Genomic DNA, 14,888 nt, shown 5'->3' with positions numbered 1-14,888 from the left:
TGCGGAATTCCCTTCCTCCTCCACCAAACAAACCTCACACACTTAGAAATCTTAAATACAAAAACAAATTCTTACTTCCTTCAGTGTGAGCCTGTGGGTTCTTATAGAGATGCTCAATCCGGCCTGTATTAAAAGAACTAGATCGACGAACAATTCCATGCACCTGTGGATTAAACACGGAAAAGATCAAACGAAATGGTAAGCATAAAAGAGGAAATGTTCATAATCTTTCAAACACATTGGCCTAATGTCAAGCAATCAGAGTTTGTCACCATTCCTAAGCTAAAGACAGACAGTTGTCAAAGTCATAGAATCCCAGAATCATTAAGGTTGGAAAGGGACTTTGGAGATCATCTAGTCCAACCCTCCTGCACACGCAGGGTCGCCTAGAGCACGTGGCACAGGACTGCGTCCAAGGATATAACGCTACAAGATGACTTCTCACTTTGCTGTGCTTATTTCAGGACCCTTGACCTGTTCCATCTTCTCCTGATGAGTCACCTGGGGTTGACTCATCACTTTCTAGAGCTCTGAACTGCTCCAGAGCACCATCTTCTTGAGAGGAAAATGTGAAGCCTAAAGCAACCGCAGCCCAAAGCTGGCTATAGAGGAGCGTTTCTGGAGCCAAAAAGAGATGACCATAAAAAAAAAGAAATCAGTGGGAGATGGGACCGAGGAAACAACAGGGGAACAGGTAAAAGAAAAGAAAGTCAAGGGGAAAGAAAGCAGCATCACGGCCCAGATATATTTTTAAAAACAGCTCTTATTCACTCTCCGTTCTTCCAACCCATCAGGAAGAACAGTCAGTGCTATTTTTTGAACCTCATGAGTCAGTTTTCTGAGATGGGTTATGAGACACACAAGCAAGTTTAAGGCTGAAATTCAGGTCGGGAATTTCCTTTAACCAGTCATGACGAATGAGTAAGTGAAAAAAAAAATAGCAGCTCTGACTAACATTAAAGAAAAGCCTGTTTGTGTCTAATGCGCTACAGAAATTCAACGCTGAACCCATTTCCTCCTTATGCAAGATAGACACAAACCTGCTGCCAAAAGTTATGGTAGTTTAGGTCACCAGCTGCAGAAATTGCGCTTACACAAATGTAATCAAACTTTAACACCTGACCTCTGCCTTCAACCTCTCCCTGCCCTCTATTTCTGAAAGAGACCCCTTACTATATGGTGCATCCTATACTCACTTGTGTTGGCCGCCACTTTAGCCTCTCACTTCATATTAACATGAATCTTCAAGCATACTATCAGCACAAACGCAGTTTTTAAAAAGTACATGTCTACTAAAAAGCACACGTCTAACGTCTTAGACACGCTCAAAACACATTTTCCTCCATTTAAGAACTGAAATTTTACTGACTAAAAAAGGGGACATGACCTTGGAGTTAGACCAGTTTACTATGTTATCAATGACATTTTGGTGGCAAGCTCTGTAGCTGTTGTGCAATATTTTCCCCTTTAATTTGTGTATGTCAAATTCACAATACCTATCTCCTTACATAGAATCTCTTTACCACCCCACTACCCAATATGCTCACACAACACAACTTGTTCTGGAATCCAGGCATTAAACTTTCTTCAACTGAATAATATAATGCATTTTGAGGCTCAACAGCTAGCCCTTAGAAACATGGTTCCAAAAATAAATTCCTTCCATTAAGCAACACATTTATGAAGTTTTACTTAAAAGTTGTCTAGTAAGAATCCCCATCAAAATAATTATTTATACGATACGTGGAAAATTTATAGGGACATAGAGGTTATAGACAAATGTTTTCAAAGAACAGTTCCATAATAACTTTGGTTTTGCACAAGATGTTGGAAATGCTTTAATTATCAGCATATCTGTTTTCCTGAACAAAACTGGACTTTGCTATTTTAAAGTATCTAACTAGCTGAAGGAAAGTTAACTGAAGGGTTCTACAACTGTTCTAACAAAATGAAATGTTTGGCTTAACTTCCTGATGAGAGACTTCTTGAGCTCTCCATTATCTAACTCAGAATTAAGTCACGCTGAAATTCAAGCTCACACAAATCATGGACCAGGAAGCCAAATCTTGCCAGCTCAAAGACTGATGAAAGCTTGTGCTTGCTTGAGCTTTGTGTCAGCTCAATGACTGCGATGCTAACATTTGACCAGAGAGACATGTCAAATGCAATCATCCCAGGGCTTCAAACATTTCCAGCAAACAAATGAATACAGAGAGCTTCTTGCATCCAGTGATAACAAGAAAACACTCGAAACTGCCTTTTATTCCCCTCCCACACACACTCATTTTTTCTGGCATGCACATACAAGAGAAAGAAAACCTGCCAAATGCTTAATCCACAACAATGATATTACTATAAGAACCGATGAAAGATGCTTTTGTCTGCATGGGACAGATGAAATGCAAACTTTGTGACAAGCCAAAATGTGTGCAAACTGGTTAATCTAGTTAAGAACGCAAGATCAGTAGATTTTGTTTTAAATAGGGCTTCATCTTTCCTTAGATAGACTAAATTAAAAATAAAACAGTTTTAAATGATTTTCAGGTCATTTGAAAGACACTATCCATAAACAGCAAAGAAATAAACAAATGCTGGTTTACAAGCTTTCCAAACAGAAATATGACATCTGTTTTAGTGGAAATTAATGGAAATTTATGAGGAAAAAAAGTCATCTGCATCTGTCAAAACCTTGTACCAAAACCTTCTCTCTTCACTTGCTGGTTTTTGAAATGCAAAGGTGTCTACCAGATAAATATCTGTCTTGTCCAGAAGCCCTACATCTCTGCTATTCCTTTCTTAATAGGCAGGATATATTAATTTCTTGCAAAGCCATGAGAAACCACAGGGAGACATCTTACCCTAGAAGAAACACACTGCACAGATGTGCCTTACATCTGAGCCTGGAAAGATAAATTGCATCAAAGGTATTCAGGCATCTCATGAGGCTAAAAGCAGTATTTAGGCCATAGAATTTAGCTTAGTAATTCAGCACAAACACAGTTACACATACAAAAGTTTCACTGAAGAAGGTCCACGTGACAGATCACATACTATATACGTTGCAGCGCTTGGATTCTAGGGGCTAGGTTGGTAATGCCTAGATTCTAAACACTGAACACCATGGTTACAATAGGATGAGCTGATATCAAGAAAATAGGCATTCTTATCCCTTTTCTCCACCTTCACTAGGATTCAATCAAATAGCTTCATTTTTGTAGTCATAATGTAGTTGTAATTATAGGATATAAATATAGGATTTATTATTATTTATATAGGATTATTATTTATAGGATATAATTATAGTATATATAAGCTGCATCATGTAAACGTATAGTATATAACTGAAAACAAGATTTCCACTATAAATGGTAGTCCAGTTCAGTGATTTCAGTCACCTTTCAGTCTTACCTTATCAAATAATTGATAACATATATGCTTTATTTGTAAATTTATTTGTATTACTATACATAGATTATCGTATTTGCTCTGCTGTTCAGCTAATGAGGAACAGAGCTCTCTCAATCAGTAGGGAGGAATTCCACAAAACATATGTAGAATTAAGAAAAAAAGAAAGGAAAAAAAGCCTGTCCCATTATTGTGATCTTTCCACTGTGGAGAGGATCATATTTCATTTTAGTTTCAGTTAGCACTTCCCAATCTCATTGTGGACTAGGAAGGAGTGTATGGTTTTACCTGCAAAGTAGCTGAGCAATGAAAATGATACCTTTTTCCCCCAAATGGCATGGAAAAAAGGGAATTTACAACACCTAAAACCCACACCAACAAGCAAATCAATCAGCAAAGCAGCAAAATCAATGCAATAAGAAGGCAAGATTAGTCACATGCAAAAGGATGAAAAATGGGTGCTTCCTATTTAGATAGGCAGCAGTTAGAGATAGGAAAGCCCATGAGGGTACCGTCTTTTACACAAAACCATGAAATACTACATCGTGAAGAGAATTATGTGATCATCCCTTTTCTCCTCCTTTCTACCACGATCACACCTATGGGAAGCACTGCTCCTGACTGAGCAGGCACATTCTGACAGCCAGCCAAAATGACTTGAAACCATCAAATCGTACTGCAGTAATATTATTGTTGAATCGCCAAGACCCTGCTACCTCCACAAAAGAGGACAATTTTACTTAGCAGAGTAATGCAGCAAGAAATAAGGAGACTGACTCCCTTTATTTTAAGAAAAAGGTAAATAACACTGATATGCAAAGGAAGAATATAATAAATCCAAGAGAAGGAGTGGGAGGCAACACTCCCAGAAGTTTAAATTTTTAAAAAGGAATCAGAATGCTTCTTAGAAAACAAACTCTCTGGCATGGACTAGCAAGATTTTTATTGCTGAAGGACAACTGCAGACACAAAAGGGACTTCACTGCTAGCAAAAATCTCTTTTTCTTTTTTCCTTTTTTTTCCCTTCATGTGATACATTGCATCACAAATTATTCCCTAATTCTTTATAATTTTGGCTTACACAGGTTGTTGCTTATCTAAGTTGGCGGGAAACATGCAAAGCAGCTATACCCTGAGGAGCAGAGGGAATCCACCAGTGGCCATTAGATGATAAATAGCACAATAAGCTGGCATGATTACAGGCTGTGTTGCACATTCTTCTCTGGAGTTTTGATTTGTTATCTAGGGTTGAGTGGAAAACATACACAGAGAAGGACAGAAGCAGAGGAAGCTGGAGCTGCGGCATCCAAGTGACTCCATCAGCCTACAGTCAGTCACCGAGTCACTCACCTCGTAGCCTTTTTCCAGCAGGAACTCAGCCAAGTACGATCCATCCTGAAAAGAGTAAGATACAGGAAAATGTCAGAAACACAGGGAGGCAGAGGAGGGGAAAAAAAAAAAAAAAAAGAAAAAGGAGCAGAGTTGACTGGGCAGCAAGCACATACTCGGATTTCTCCGGATTTAACTGGAGACCTGACCTGAAATATTATACACACTTATTGGTTAATTTTAGATTAAACAGCAGTATATTTAAGATAACTTGCTTTCAAAGGCTGGTTGAGAACTCCTGCCCCTTGAGTCCCTTCCCAGCTTCCATTTTAAAATGTCTAGAGACATCTTTCCGAAATAGCCTAACCACAATTCTTGAATTTGAACTATTCTGGAGATAGAGAAGGAAAAATAAATGTCATAAGCTTAACATACTCTGACAGCAGACAAATAGGTCTGTATGGTAGTGTGTCAAGCTCACTTCTCCCTTACATACATTCCTTCCAAAACCATTCTACAGACAGCAAAGATCTTGCTTGTTTGACCAGTTAAGTTTTTCAAGTCACCTTTGAAGATTTTTTTAAGGCATTATCACACTCGAATTAATAAACTCACAAAGCAAATAATTCAAAATCTATGCTAGCATCTGTTTTTTGAAACTAAGTAATCTTCTTGTGCTCATCGCTGTCCGCAGGATTATCAAAGAATAGTAGTAAATCGAATTACCCTTGTCAACTTCTATGCATCATCACAAATACAGCAAAATTTACCCCTTTGGGATGTGCACAAGACAAACCAATGCTGTGAAAATTAAGAGATTATCAGTGCCCAAAGAATCTTTCTTTCCACTGACTTTTTCAATCAACGGTACCCTTTAACGCATGAGACTGTTGCAGAGTCAATTGACTTGCCCTAGAAAGACCATAAAAACCACAGAATGCCACCTTCACTCGCAAGCTTAAAATACATGGATATGCTTTGACACAATCACAGCCAAAAACTTCTAGGTGTGCAACTGGACAAACACCTCTTTGGTCTTCTTTTAAAACAGTACTTCTTTTCTGCGTTTCCAGAGGAAAAAATCCCACTATTTCACCTCAAATTAAATGCACTTTTCCTGTCTCTCAGACAGCCCTAGGAGAATAAAATAGTAAAGTAAGAAATTTGAGAAGCAATAGGAGGCTACAAAACAGCAGGACTGCCAGTAGAGACTGCTTATGATATTGATGTTAGAGACATGCAAAAATCTATGAAAAATGATAGGGTGCAGCCCACAATGTGGACATTTGCTGTTCATTTATGCCATACATATAGAATTCCAGCACCTTTAATGACTTTACAGCATAACTGTGTTGCACAATGTCTTATACAGACTAGGTGAGCACGCAACACAAAACGTCTCCGCATGCACACGTTTCTTCACCTACATGTATGATATGCTTGTGCTCACATAGCTTCTCAGTGCCCATAAGCAGACAGCAGCCAGATTACCATACCTCTTAATCTGAAATCTGACAAGCCATGAGTGCCACGTCACTGAAAGAAGCGCTGGACCAGTATGTGGTCCCATACATCACAGAAAGAATAAAACGCCACAGAAGAAAAGCTATTCACAAAAATATACAACAGAAATTCTGGAGAAAGATTCAAATCTGCAATTTACTGTTCCTTTTCTTTAGCAAATCCTCCAGGAGGTAGCAGGGCTGGAGTAGGGGGAAGAAGGCTTCATCTTTTGCCTCACTTGTGAAGTCCATTAAAACAAACAAGCAAAACAGAGGTGAAAGTGGAAGACGTAGAGAGTGAAAAGGAGATGGAGAAAAAAAAAAGAGCAGCTGTGATTATATGGGAAGCTGATGTGAAGCAGGCTGGACTGAGATTGAACCCTGTCAGTAAGGTCTTGTTCTTCTCACCCGGGCCATTTCTCAAATTTTCCAGCCACCCTGGAACATTTTGAGGCAGCCCTGGCATTCCCTTCCTCTGCGCTTCCTTTCCAGGTCTATCGAGTGATAGGGCCGCACAATGAGTGGGAAACAGGCAGCAAGCACAGGAGGCTACTGGTTTCTGGCTCCGGCACGGCACAGCTGATTTACTGTCAGGTAATCTCGCCCGACGCACACTGATGTGGTCCTGAACTAAGATATGGTATCTCAGAGAGCCCTGAAGTTTCACATTGCCCTTCCTTTTCAGTAAAGCAGCTGTCAATGAGTGCAGCAATCTGAACAGCGATTAAACTGTCATAAGAGTTTACAACGTGTTATGGATAACGAAGTTTCCATCCTTTCTTAATGAGGAATAAAGCCGATTAAGTAGGCTGTCTTAAAAGATTTATACTGTATGCATAGGAGACCATATTATGCATATAAATGTTGTTATCAGAGCTATTAATTCCGGTTTACACTACAAACAGAACTTTCAAGGTTCATGAATCACGAACTGAAAAACAGGAAAGGAACCTTAAAGGACATAAAAGTGTTTAACACTAAAGTTCATTTCTTCTTTGGATTAGCATTTTTTTGTTCTGAGTCACATGCTCCCGCACTGCTAGCACACATCTGAGCTGGCATGGATCAGCAAGAAGCGCGCTAACCTGTCTGAACCATCCCGTAAACTCACAGGGGAATCAGGGGAAGAGAAAAGGTCTTCCCTCTTACAAGCAGTACTTAGAGTAATTTTGATCTTATTTCCCTCAATGTTTCACCTGGAAATTACTGATCCATATTCAGTCCTTCTCAAGAGTTTCTAGGAAACTATGGCATTGTGTCTCTGCACCGTGGCTGCAATGTCTGACGTCCATCCACTCAGCATTCTTTACACAGACATTCCTTACACTCTCTTTAATGGAGATTTTGCTGGCTGTTATAAAATGGAGATAGCAAAGGATAGCTCATTGTCCATGGCTAAAGTGTTTGTTTCTATGAAACGAAATAGTCTACAGTCTTTAAAGGGGATCTTAATGAGACCCTGCTCTGCACAGATAAAACAGGCCATCCTGCATGATCAAAATAGTTTAACAAACCTCATCAAATAAAGTTAAGTTAAAATAGTTCCTCATGAGCACTTGTGGTATGTCAGACTTGAAGAATCACGGTCTTCAGCCAAAATGTAGTTTGAAAATGCATGCAAAGAATGATACTTCAGCTAGTTTTCAATATGTAGCAGCAGGTTTCCAACTGTAGTTTCCCTACATGTCTGTAAATTCCCAGACAAAAGAAAACAGTCATATAAACTAGTGAGACAACTTTAAGATGCAATATTTTATATTTAATATAGTAGTTAATGTCAGGAACTTCAACAAGCCTTGACACACTATCCAAGAAAACGTTTTCCAAGAGAGGGAAAGAAGTGAGACAACCAAGAGTTAGACAGCGCCATGCCACAAATATCTAGGAAAAAAAGGTCATAAGGTTCGACTTGATCTATGAGCAAAGAATACAGTAATTTATACCAAAAAGAAAAATGAAATAAGCAGAATTAAACAGCATGTTTGGCAATTCAAGTCTCCTTTATTTTGCACTGTTCTATTCAAAGCAAACTCCTTTTATATCAACAGACTTGCTTTAGATTTATATTGATACAAGTAAAATTCAGAGAAGGTGCTAAGAGCACCTCCCAGACGCAGGACATCCTCCTCTTCTTCCTTTAATAGGACAGTTAACTTCGACATCCTTCTATAGACATCTTTGATCCAAGGACTGGTTTGCAAGCCCTATCTGAACATTCATCACCTAGAGAAGCAACCTCCAGCCCTCCAAATTTCCTCTCTCCTGAACAGGAGTCAAAAAAGTAGTAGCAGAATGAACAAACAGATGCAGAAGAGAAGTCAAGAAAAGGAAGAACAGAGTTTTATTGTTATTGCTATTTTTCTAAACTTATAGGGGAAAGTACACAGAGTTTTCTCAGAAGAGGAAAGAAATTAAAAACCTAATCTAAATGATGCAAATATATTGCAATTGTAACACAGAAAGAGGAAAAAGGCATCCATTTGCAGAAAAAAAGGATAAAATTTTAGAAGAAAGACCATCCCCACAGTACTGCGTAGAAAATGACCTTCCTCACAATCATCCAATTTTAGGAACTGAGAAGGAACTCCAATTTTAGGACTGTGAGAAATCCTGCAGTAAAATCTCTAGAGAAATTGAATGTCAGCAGCCCTGCTCTGTAGCTGTTTTTGAAGATCTTGAGTGACAGGGCGAGCAGCCCTTTCTACCTCACAGCCTCTCTCCCGCTCCCTTCCTCTGTGCCCTCCACTCCTGCGATCTTGGGGGACTCTTGGGAGTCAAAGTGAACTTATTGCCATCACTGTTTTCAGACTCCACAAAATATTCTTAAAATTCAGGCAAGACCTCTCAACTTTATGAGGGGCGGGCATTCAACCTGCATTGAACTGAACAACACGGAACAACAAAAATCCTCCTCACGTGAAATTTCACAGCTGAACATTCACCAAATCGTCAGCATTGCTCATTAGCTACCAGATTCTTGCCACTCACTCCTACCACCCTACATTTCTGTCCTCCCTGCCAAAATAAATGGAGCCTAATTTAAGGCCACAAGAAAAGTGATCTTGCTGCCAATGCTGCCGAGGCCGGGGTTACACCTCCCATAGGAGAGGTCTGCATGGGAACACCCTTGCCATCAATCCCCTCAGTACAATCCAGACGCCCCAAACCCAAGGCCAAACCCCGTGACACACATGGCCACTCTAAGGGCATCAAACACTGCCTGAACACGGACTACTTTATGTACACACCTGTACATACTCTCTCTGCCCGTTTGCAAGCAGAATGCCAGTAAAGCCCAAGAATGTAAAATGCAACACAAGCTGCAAGTGCCAGGCACACTGTTGAGGGAGGTGTTAGTTGGAGGATTTCTCTTTCAAGGTGGAGATATATGATGAGGTATTTCTCCGTGCACAACATGCTTCCCGTTCTGCTCTGTGCCTCCCCACAGTGGCCACGTTTCACAGACTCCAGGCTGTCAGATTCCACTATTCATTTGGACAACAGCAAAGATTTTCACACGTAAAACAAAAGATCGAAGTTGGTTAGACTTATAAGATTCAAAATCGAGTAAGGCTTGTGCTCTTCCCTTAGGAATACAGCTACAAAGGTGAGTTCACAGCAGTTCAAAATATTGATGGTGCCAATTAGCAAAGTCATTTTTAACAGTCATAAATTCCTTTTGAACTACAAAATGTAACTGTGCCCTGGAAAGTTATATTTTGATACGTTTAATTAATCTATTTGGGGAAAGGAAGGTAGAAAGAAAAAGGCATATATGTTCAACCATAAGACTTTTTTATTATTATTTCTTAAATAACGGGATCTTTCTATAATAACACAACCAACAGCGCACTACCATCATGATCTTTTAGCCTGGCTTTAAGGAACAATTCATACTTCCATTAAAATGTTCTATAACTGGTGCTACAGCCTTTCACAATTAATAGTTGCCTCATCAAGTTTTAAAGTTTTGCACAGCTATTCATTAATTTTATTTCAATAATTAATTAACCTGCAGTATGGCGGCAGATACTTTACAACAGGAAAAGTATTCTACTGATTCTACTAAAGCGTTATCTAATGATTTTAATAACAATAGTAATAATAATCAAAGTAATCAATGGTAATAAGTATTCGTATATTCATAGCCTGCAGAAACAGCTCTTTTCCAAAAAATATCTGCAAGAGTAATGCAGTGTAATGTTATTTTTGCTGAAAAATGCACACTTCTAATCATTTCCAATGATTTACGGAGGAAATTGGAATTTTCTGTAGCTAATATAAACAGAACAAAGCTGCACTTTGTCTCAAGTATTCACAGCAATACTTGAGGTAGAACATTAAAGTGTTCATTATAAAAAGTCTCTCCAATAAGAAAAAAGGAAGAATTATGAACTCTGAATTATTCAACTGATTTATTAAAGCTGCCACCTTTCGAATGAAGCAGTTATTTTGTTATTCTGATTTGTATTCTGGCCAAGTAAGAATAGGAAAACAAGTGTCCTTTTGTTCACACAGTTGAAAGAAAACGTCAAAAGGCAATAAATGCTTTAAAAGAAAAAAAAAATCTTTATTTGTTTTAAATCATTCCTTAATTGAAAGTTTTTGATGGGTTAACTAAAATACAGAAAAAATATTTTTCAGGAGCATAGTTATCAATAGCAATAACAACAAAAACTTTCTAATTACATAACTCTGTTCTTGTTTTGATTAAGATTTGTTTAAAAGCAATAAAAATGTAGAGTTGCTTCGGAAAAGTGAATCACTGTGTTATTTCCTAGTCAGAGTCCCATCTAACTTACACACCGTTCCACTGACGAATTATTAGCTACATTAAGAACTGCAATTGCTTACGATGGCAACAACTTTTTTCTTCTTCCCTCACCATTTATCTTTATCCATAACAGTTTTATTCGCCTAACCAATATTTGTAACTACTCTTCAGTAAACCTGAGCACAGCCACTCTTTCTTAAAAAAAAAAAAAAAAACACCATTAGAAAGCTCATATGAACAGAATGAATTAGTGTAAATAACAGAAAATAACACCTGCTTCTTAACATGAGGAGAGTCAACTAATTAAGAGCTTAGGTTTAACTTAAGCCAATGACAGTAAGATATGTCAGTGCAAAGCTGTTAGAATATTTTTGCTGAAAAATTAATCCTTCAGTCTAAATCATTTGACATTCTACAACATCAAGCAGCTTGCAGATTTGCACAGAAAAAAAAAATTCTATGTCAGTTTGCAACAGCCAAATGATACCATCAAACTCAGTTAAGTTTTTGCCCCGGTTGCAGGAGCCTGCGACAATCCTTATGTTTTTTCAGACATGCTTACTGCAAATTTGCCAGGGAAGACAGTGAGGTGCTTGTTAGTTTTATAACAAAACAAAACAAAAACATGCCCCCACCATCCAAACGCTCAAGCTGTGCAGTCGAACGTGGAGATACTCAAAGTAACTACTAGCTTTTTAATGAGTCTTAGGAAACTATTTTTATAAAGAATGAAAGGTATAAGTATGAAGGTTTAAAGAACTCCCTTTCCTTAATGCATATTTTTAACCATAATACTAGCCTTCTTTTCCCTCAATTACGAATATTTGCAGTATACTAATATATAATAATCCATTTACTAACTCTGAATTTGAGAGAAACCTCGCTATAATTTTCTCACTAGACAAACCACATGGATCGGAAGAACCGCTCTATAAACAAGGAAATGCAAATCACACCAACAACGGTCCACGAGAAAATTAAACCCACTAGTGTTTGTAAAGGAAAATCCACCACAATTTTAACAGCAGCAACAAAATTGTTTTGTTCATCCCTATCACCTTCTACTATAGCAGTTCCAACAAGCAGCAGCCACAAGCTGCAAACCTGAAGCCAGCAAGAGATGCAAACTGGTATTAGCAACAACCACTTCTCAGTGGGAATCCCAAAACGGAGGCCTACCTGCACAGAATATGAAAAAACAGGAAACCCATGACTGGGCTTTAGGATCTGCTCTCAAAAGACAAGTTCTCCAAAATTTGAAGTTACATTTTGAAAGAAACATTCAGATTTGCTGCAGACCAGAAAAAGTAAAAAGTTCAGAAGCAGTTTTGGAAGAAATTTGGTGTGTGTTATTTTAAAAATAGAGAAGGAATTTTGCAAGACTGACACCAGGAGGCAAAAATAAAATCTTACCATGCTGTCCTCACCTTTAACATCCTAGAGAGGACAGTCACTTTGCTACGACTACAACGAGGGAGCCCATCTGAACTTACCATAGGTCCACATGCATCCTGCTAGCAGAGGTAAGGATCCACCTCATTCCCACTCAGCACCATCTACACTTTTCTCTGAAGTGGCTGACTGTAGCTGCTGAAGTTACAGCCACTTTCATCACTGTACTGCCAAACTCTCCCCCTGATATTCAGTGGGTTTTTTACTACTGGTGCTTACTGCCTGTGCTTATGCAGATTTCTGTGCTTAGGCCAAGCCATCCTGTACCTTAAACAGGGTGCAAAGGTATTTTTTTGAGCAAAAATATCATACTTGTTACCTTATTTGCACAAGACAAAAAATTAATGAGGGAAGATCTAAATGAATACACAGGGAAACAAAAAGGTTTTGAATTCATTTTTCTATACTCAACTTCAAAATATGCATACAGAAGTGTGGATTGAAAGATGACCTACTTAGAAAAGCGCATTAAAAAAACAGATGCAACCAAGTTCCGTTTTACTGGAGAAGCCATGCAGAGTCAGCCAACTTCAGTTTTCACAAACTTTCGCATGTTTTCTTGCATTTTGAAAACCTACTAGGGGATGCTCTTGATGGGTCTTTCAGAACTTTAACAGTTTTTGGACTTGTAATATTTGCTCGAGTGAAGGGAGAGCGCTAATCTTGCACACAGCAATATACTCAGGGTGCTGGTAAAGCAATGATGTGCTCTGCAAATCAGGGCAGTAACCACCTTGTTTCACCGGCATTTGAAAGCCTGAGCCCAGCTTGTGTTCAGACTGGCCATCTGCTGCCTCAGGGATTCCTACTCCCTGGCCAGCATGGTGGAAGCCCAGACTTCGCCCATCCTACCACTATTGCGACACAAATGCATTTCCGGGCACTTGTTCCAGTTCTGCAACTCCCTCCTCTCAAGACTCTCAAACTTTTCAATCTTTTCACTCTTCTTTTATCTTTAAAAAAGTGTGCCCCAACACTATCCCAGCTGTGAATCGAGTGGGGTCACAAGATGGACAAGCCTGAGTGTGACCACTATCTTTCACCCAGAGCTCCAGGCAGTTCAGATTTCTCCTTTGAAGATAAAACTAGAAATCCTATATCTGAATTCTTATGAAAAGCAAAACATCACTATATGAATCAAAGTGTTACATTCGAAACAACTCTTTTTCCCTGGCTGTTTGCATCATCTCCACACAATGCAGCAGCAGGGCTCTTTTCTTCACATACTCTTGTTCCCCTATGCTCATTTCTCTGAACAGGGGTAGGTTAGATTGAATGTTTTGACTCTTAAATACGAAAAGCTAAACTCATGTCAATGACAAAGCAAAAACAAAGTTACAGGAATCTTAATAAGAAGAGTTCTCCGAAAGCCTTCCAAAAAGTTGTTCTCACATAATAAAAGCTACTGACAAGAATTTTCAGATCTGGAAAAATGATTAACAAATTCAAAGAAACCTTACAGTGTCTAATGGGTTTGAATATCATGCTTTTAACCAGTTTTACAAAGTCAACACTCACCAGAATTCCATGTTTTGCCATGTACTTTTATTGTGCCTGGAAGGATCTTCACATTTTGTGAAATGCTTCTGGGCCATAGTGTAATTACATTTCAAAAATATTTCTTACAGTCTAGAAATTTTACAGTGTGCCTTCTATAGTGCTTCTATAGTATAAGTAAAAGAAATATATGATTCTGTGCTAAAACTTGATTTGGCTAAATTTATTAATTTATTTTTGATTAAATTCATTAAAAAATACCAACCCATAGAACTACTAATTCAGATATTACAACCTCTCTCTCTCTCTCTTTCTCTCTCTCTCTCTGAACAAAGACAACTGTTAATGAGGATGCCTAACAATATAGTACACGTACTGATGTTTATTAAATACAGACTGATTAAATCAGACATTAGACCTGGTATTCGTATTCCACGTGGCCGCTTTTGCTAATCAAGTGCTCGGGTTCCACATGCACTGAACTTCCCGGTGGCTAGAAGCCAAACAGGATAGGAATTATCTAGGCGATAGACTACAAATGGATGCAGTGTTTTTTCAAAGAAGGTTGAAGGAGGTCATCCTTATATTCACAGATACTGTACAATGCTTTGTGTACCCAACTGCATGGCTGTCCTTTGTCAGTTTAGGAAGGGGGTGGAGAGAGTAGGAGAGGGAAAGACAAAAAGTTTCATTAATTGCCAAGGTTTTTGCCAAAGAGGAACTAGAAATGGAAAGTGAGCACTCAAGTTCATTTGTTTATCCTATCTGTCAGGAACAAGCTTTGAAATAGGCAGCTACCACAAAACGCAGAGCAGAAAATATTTTCCTTCAATTCCTAACACATCAAATCTATAATCTGAGAACCCATAATCTGAGTTAGCAATTACTATATTTGAATACTAAGGCATTAGCAAAAGCATTATTTTAGC

The 14,888-nt window shown here is 38.5% G+C and overlaps 1 protein-coding gene across 2 annotated transcripts in view; it reads right to left on the bottom strand.

Moving 5' to 3' along the window:
- Positions 1-14,888, bottom strand: part of GMDS (GDP-mannose 4,6-dehydratase) — a 403,890-nt gene that overhangs the window by 339,076 nt on the left and 49,926 nt on the right. For both annotated transcript variants that reach the window (XM_088535645.1, XM_088535646.1), the window contains exons 2-3: positions 4,756-4,800; positions 76-163 (exon numbers count right to left, since the gene is read on the bottom strand). In XM_088535645.1, coding sequence (XP_088391771.1) covers positions 76-163; positions 4,756-4,800 — 133 coding nt within the window. The remainder of the gene's footprint in view (positions 1-75; positions 164-4,755; positions 4,801-14,888) is intronic.

Source organism: Tinamus guttatus, unplaced genomic scaffold (assembly GCF_059628265.1).
Source record: "Tinamus guttatus ecotype Peru unplaced genomic scaffold, ASM5962826v1 Tinamus_guttatus_pri_ptg000639l, whole genome shotgun sequence".
Lineage (NCBI taxonomy): Eukaryota > Metazoa > Chordata > Aves > Tinamiformes > Tinamidae > Tinamus > Tinamus guttatus.
The sequence above is the reverse complement of the archived record's forward strand: the minus strand, read 5'-3'. Positions and strand labels throughout refer to the sequence as shown.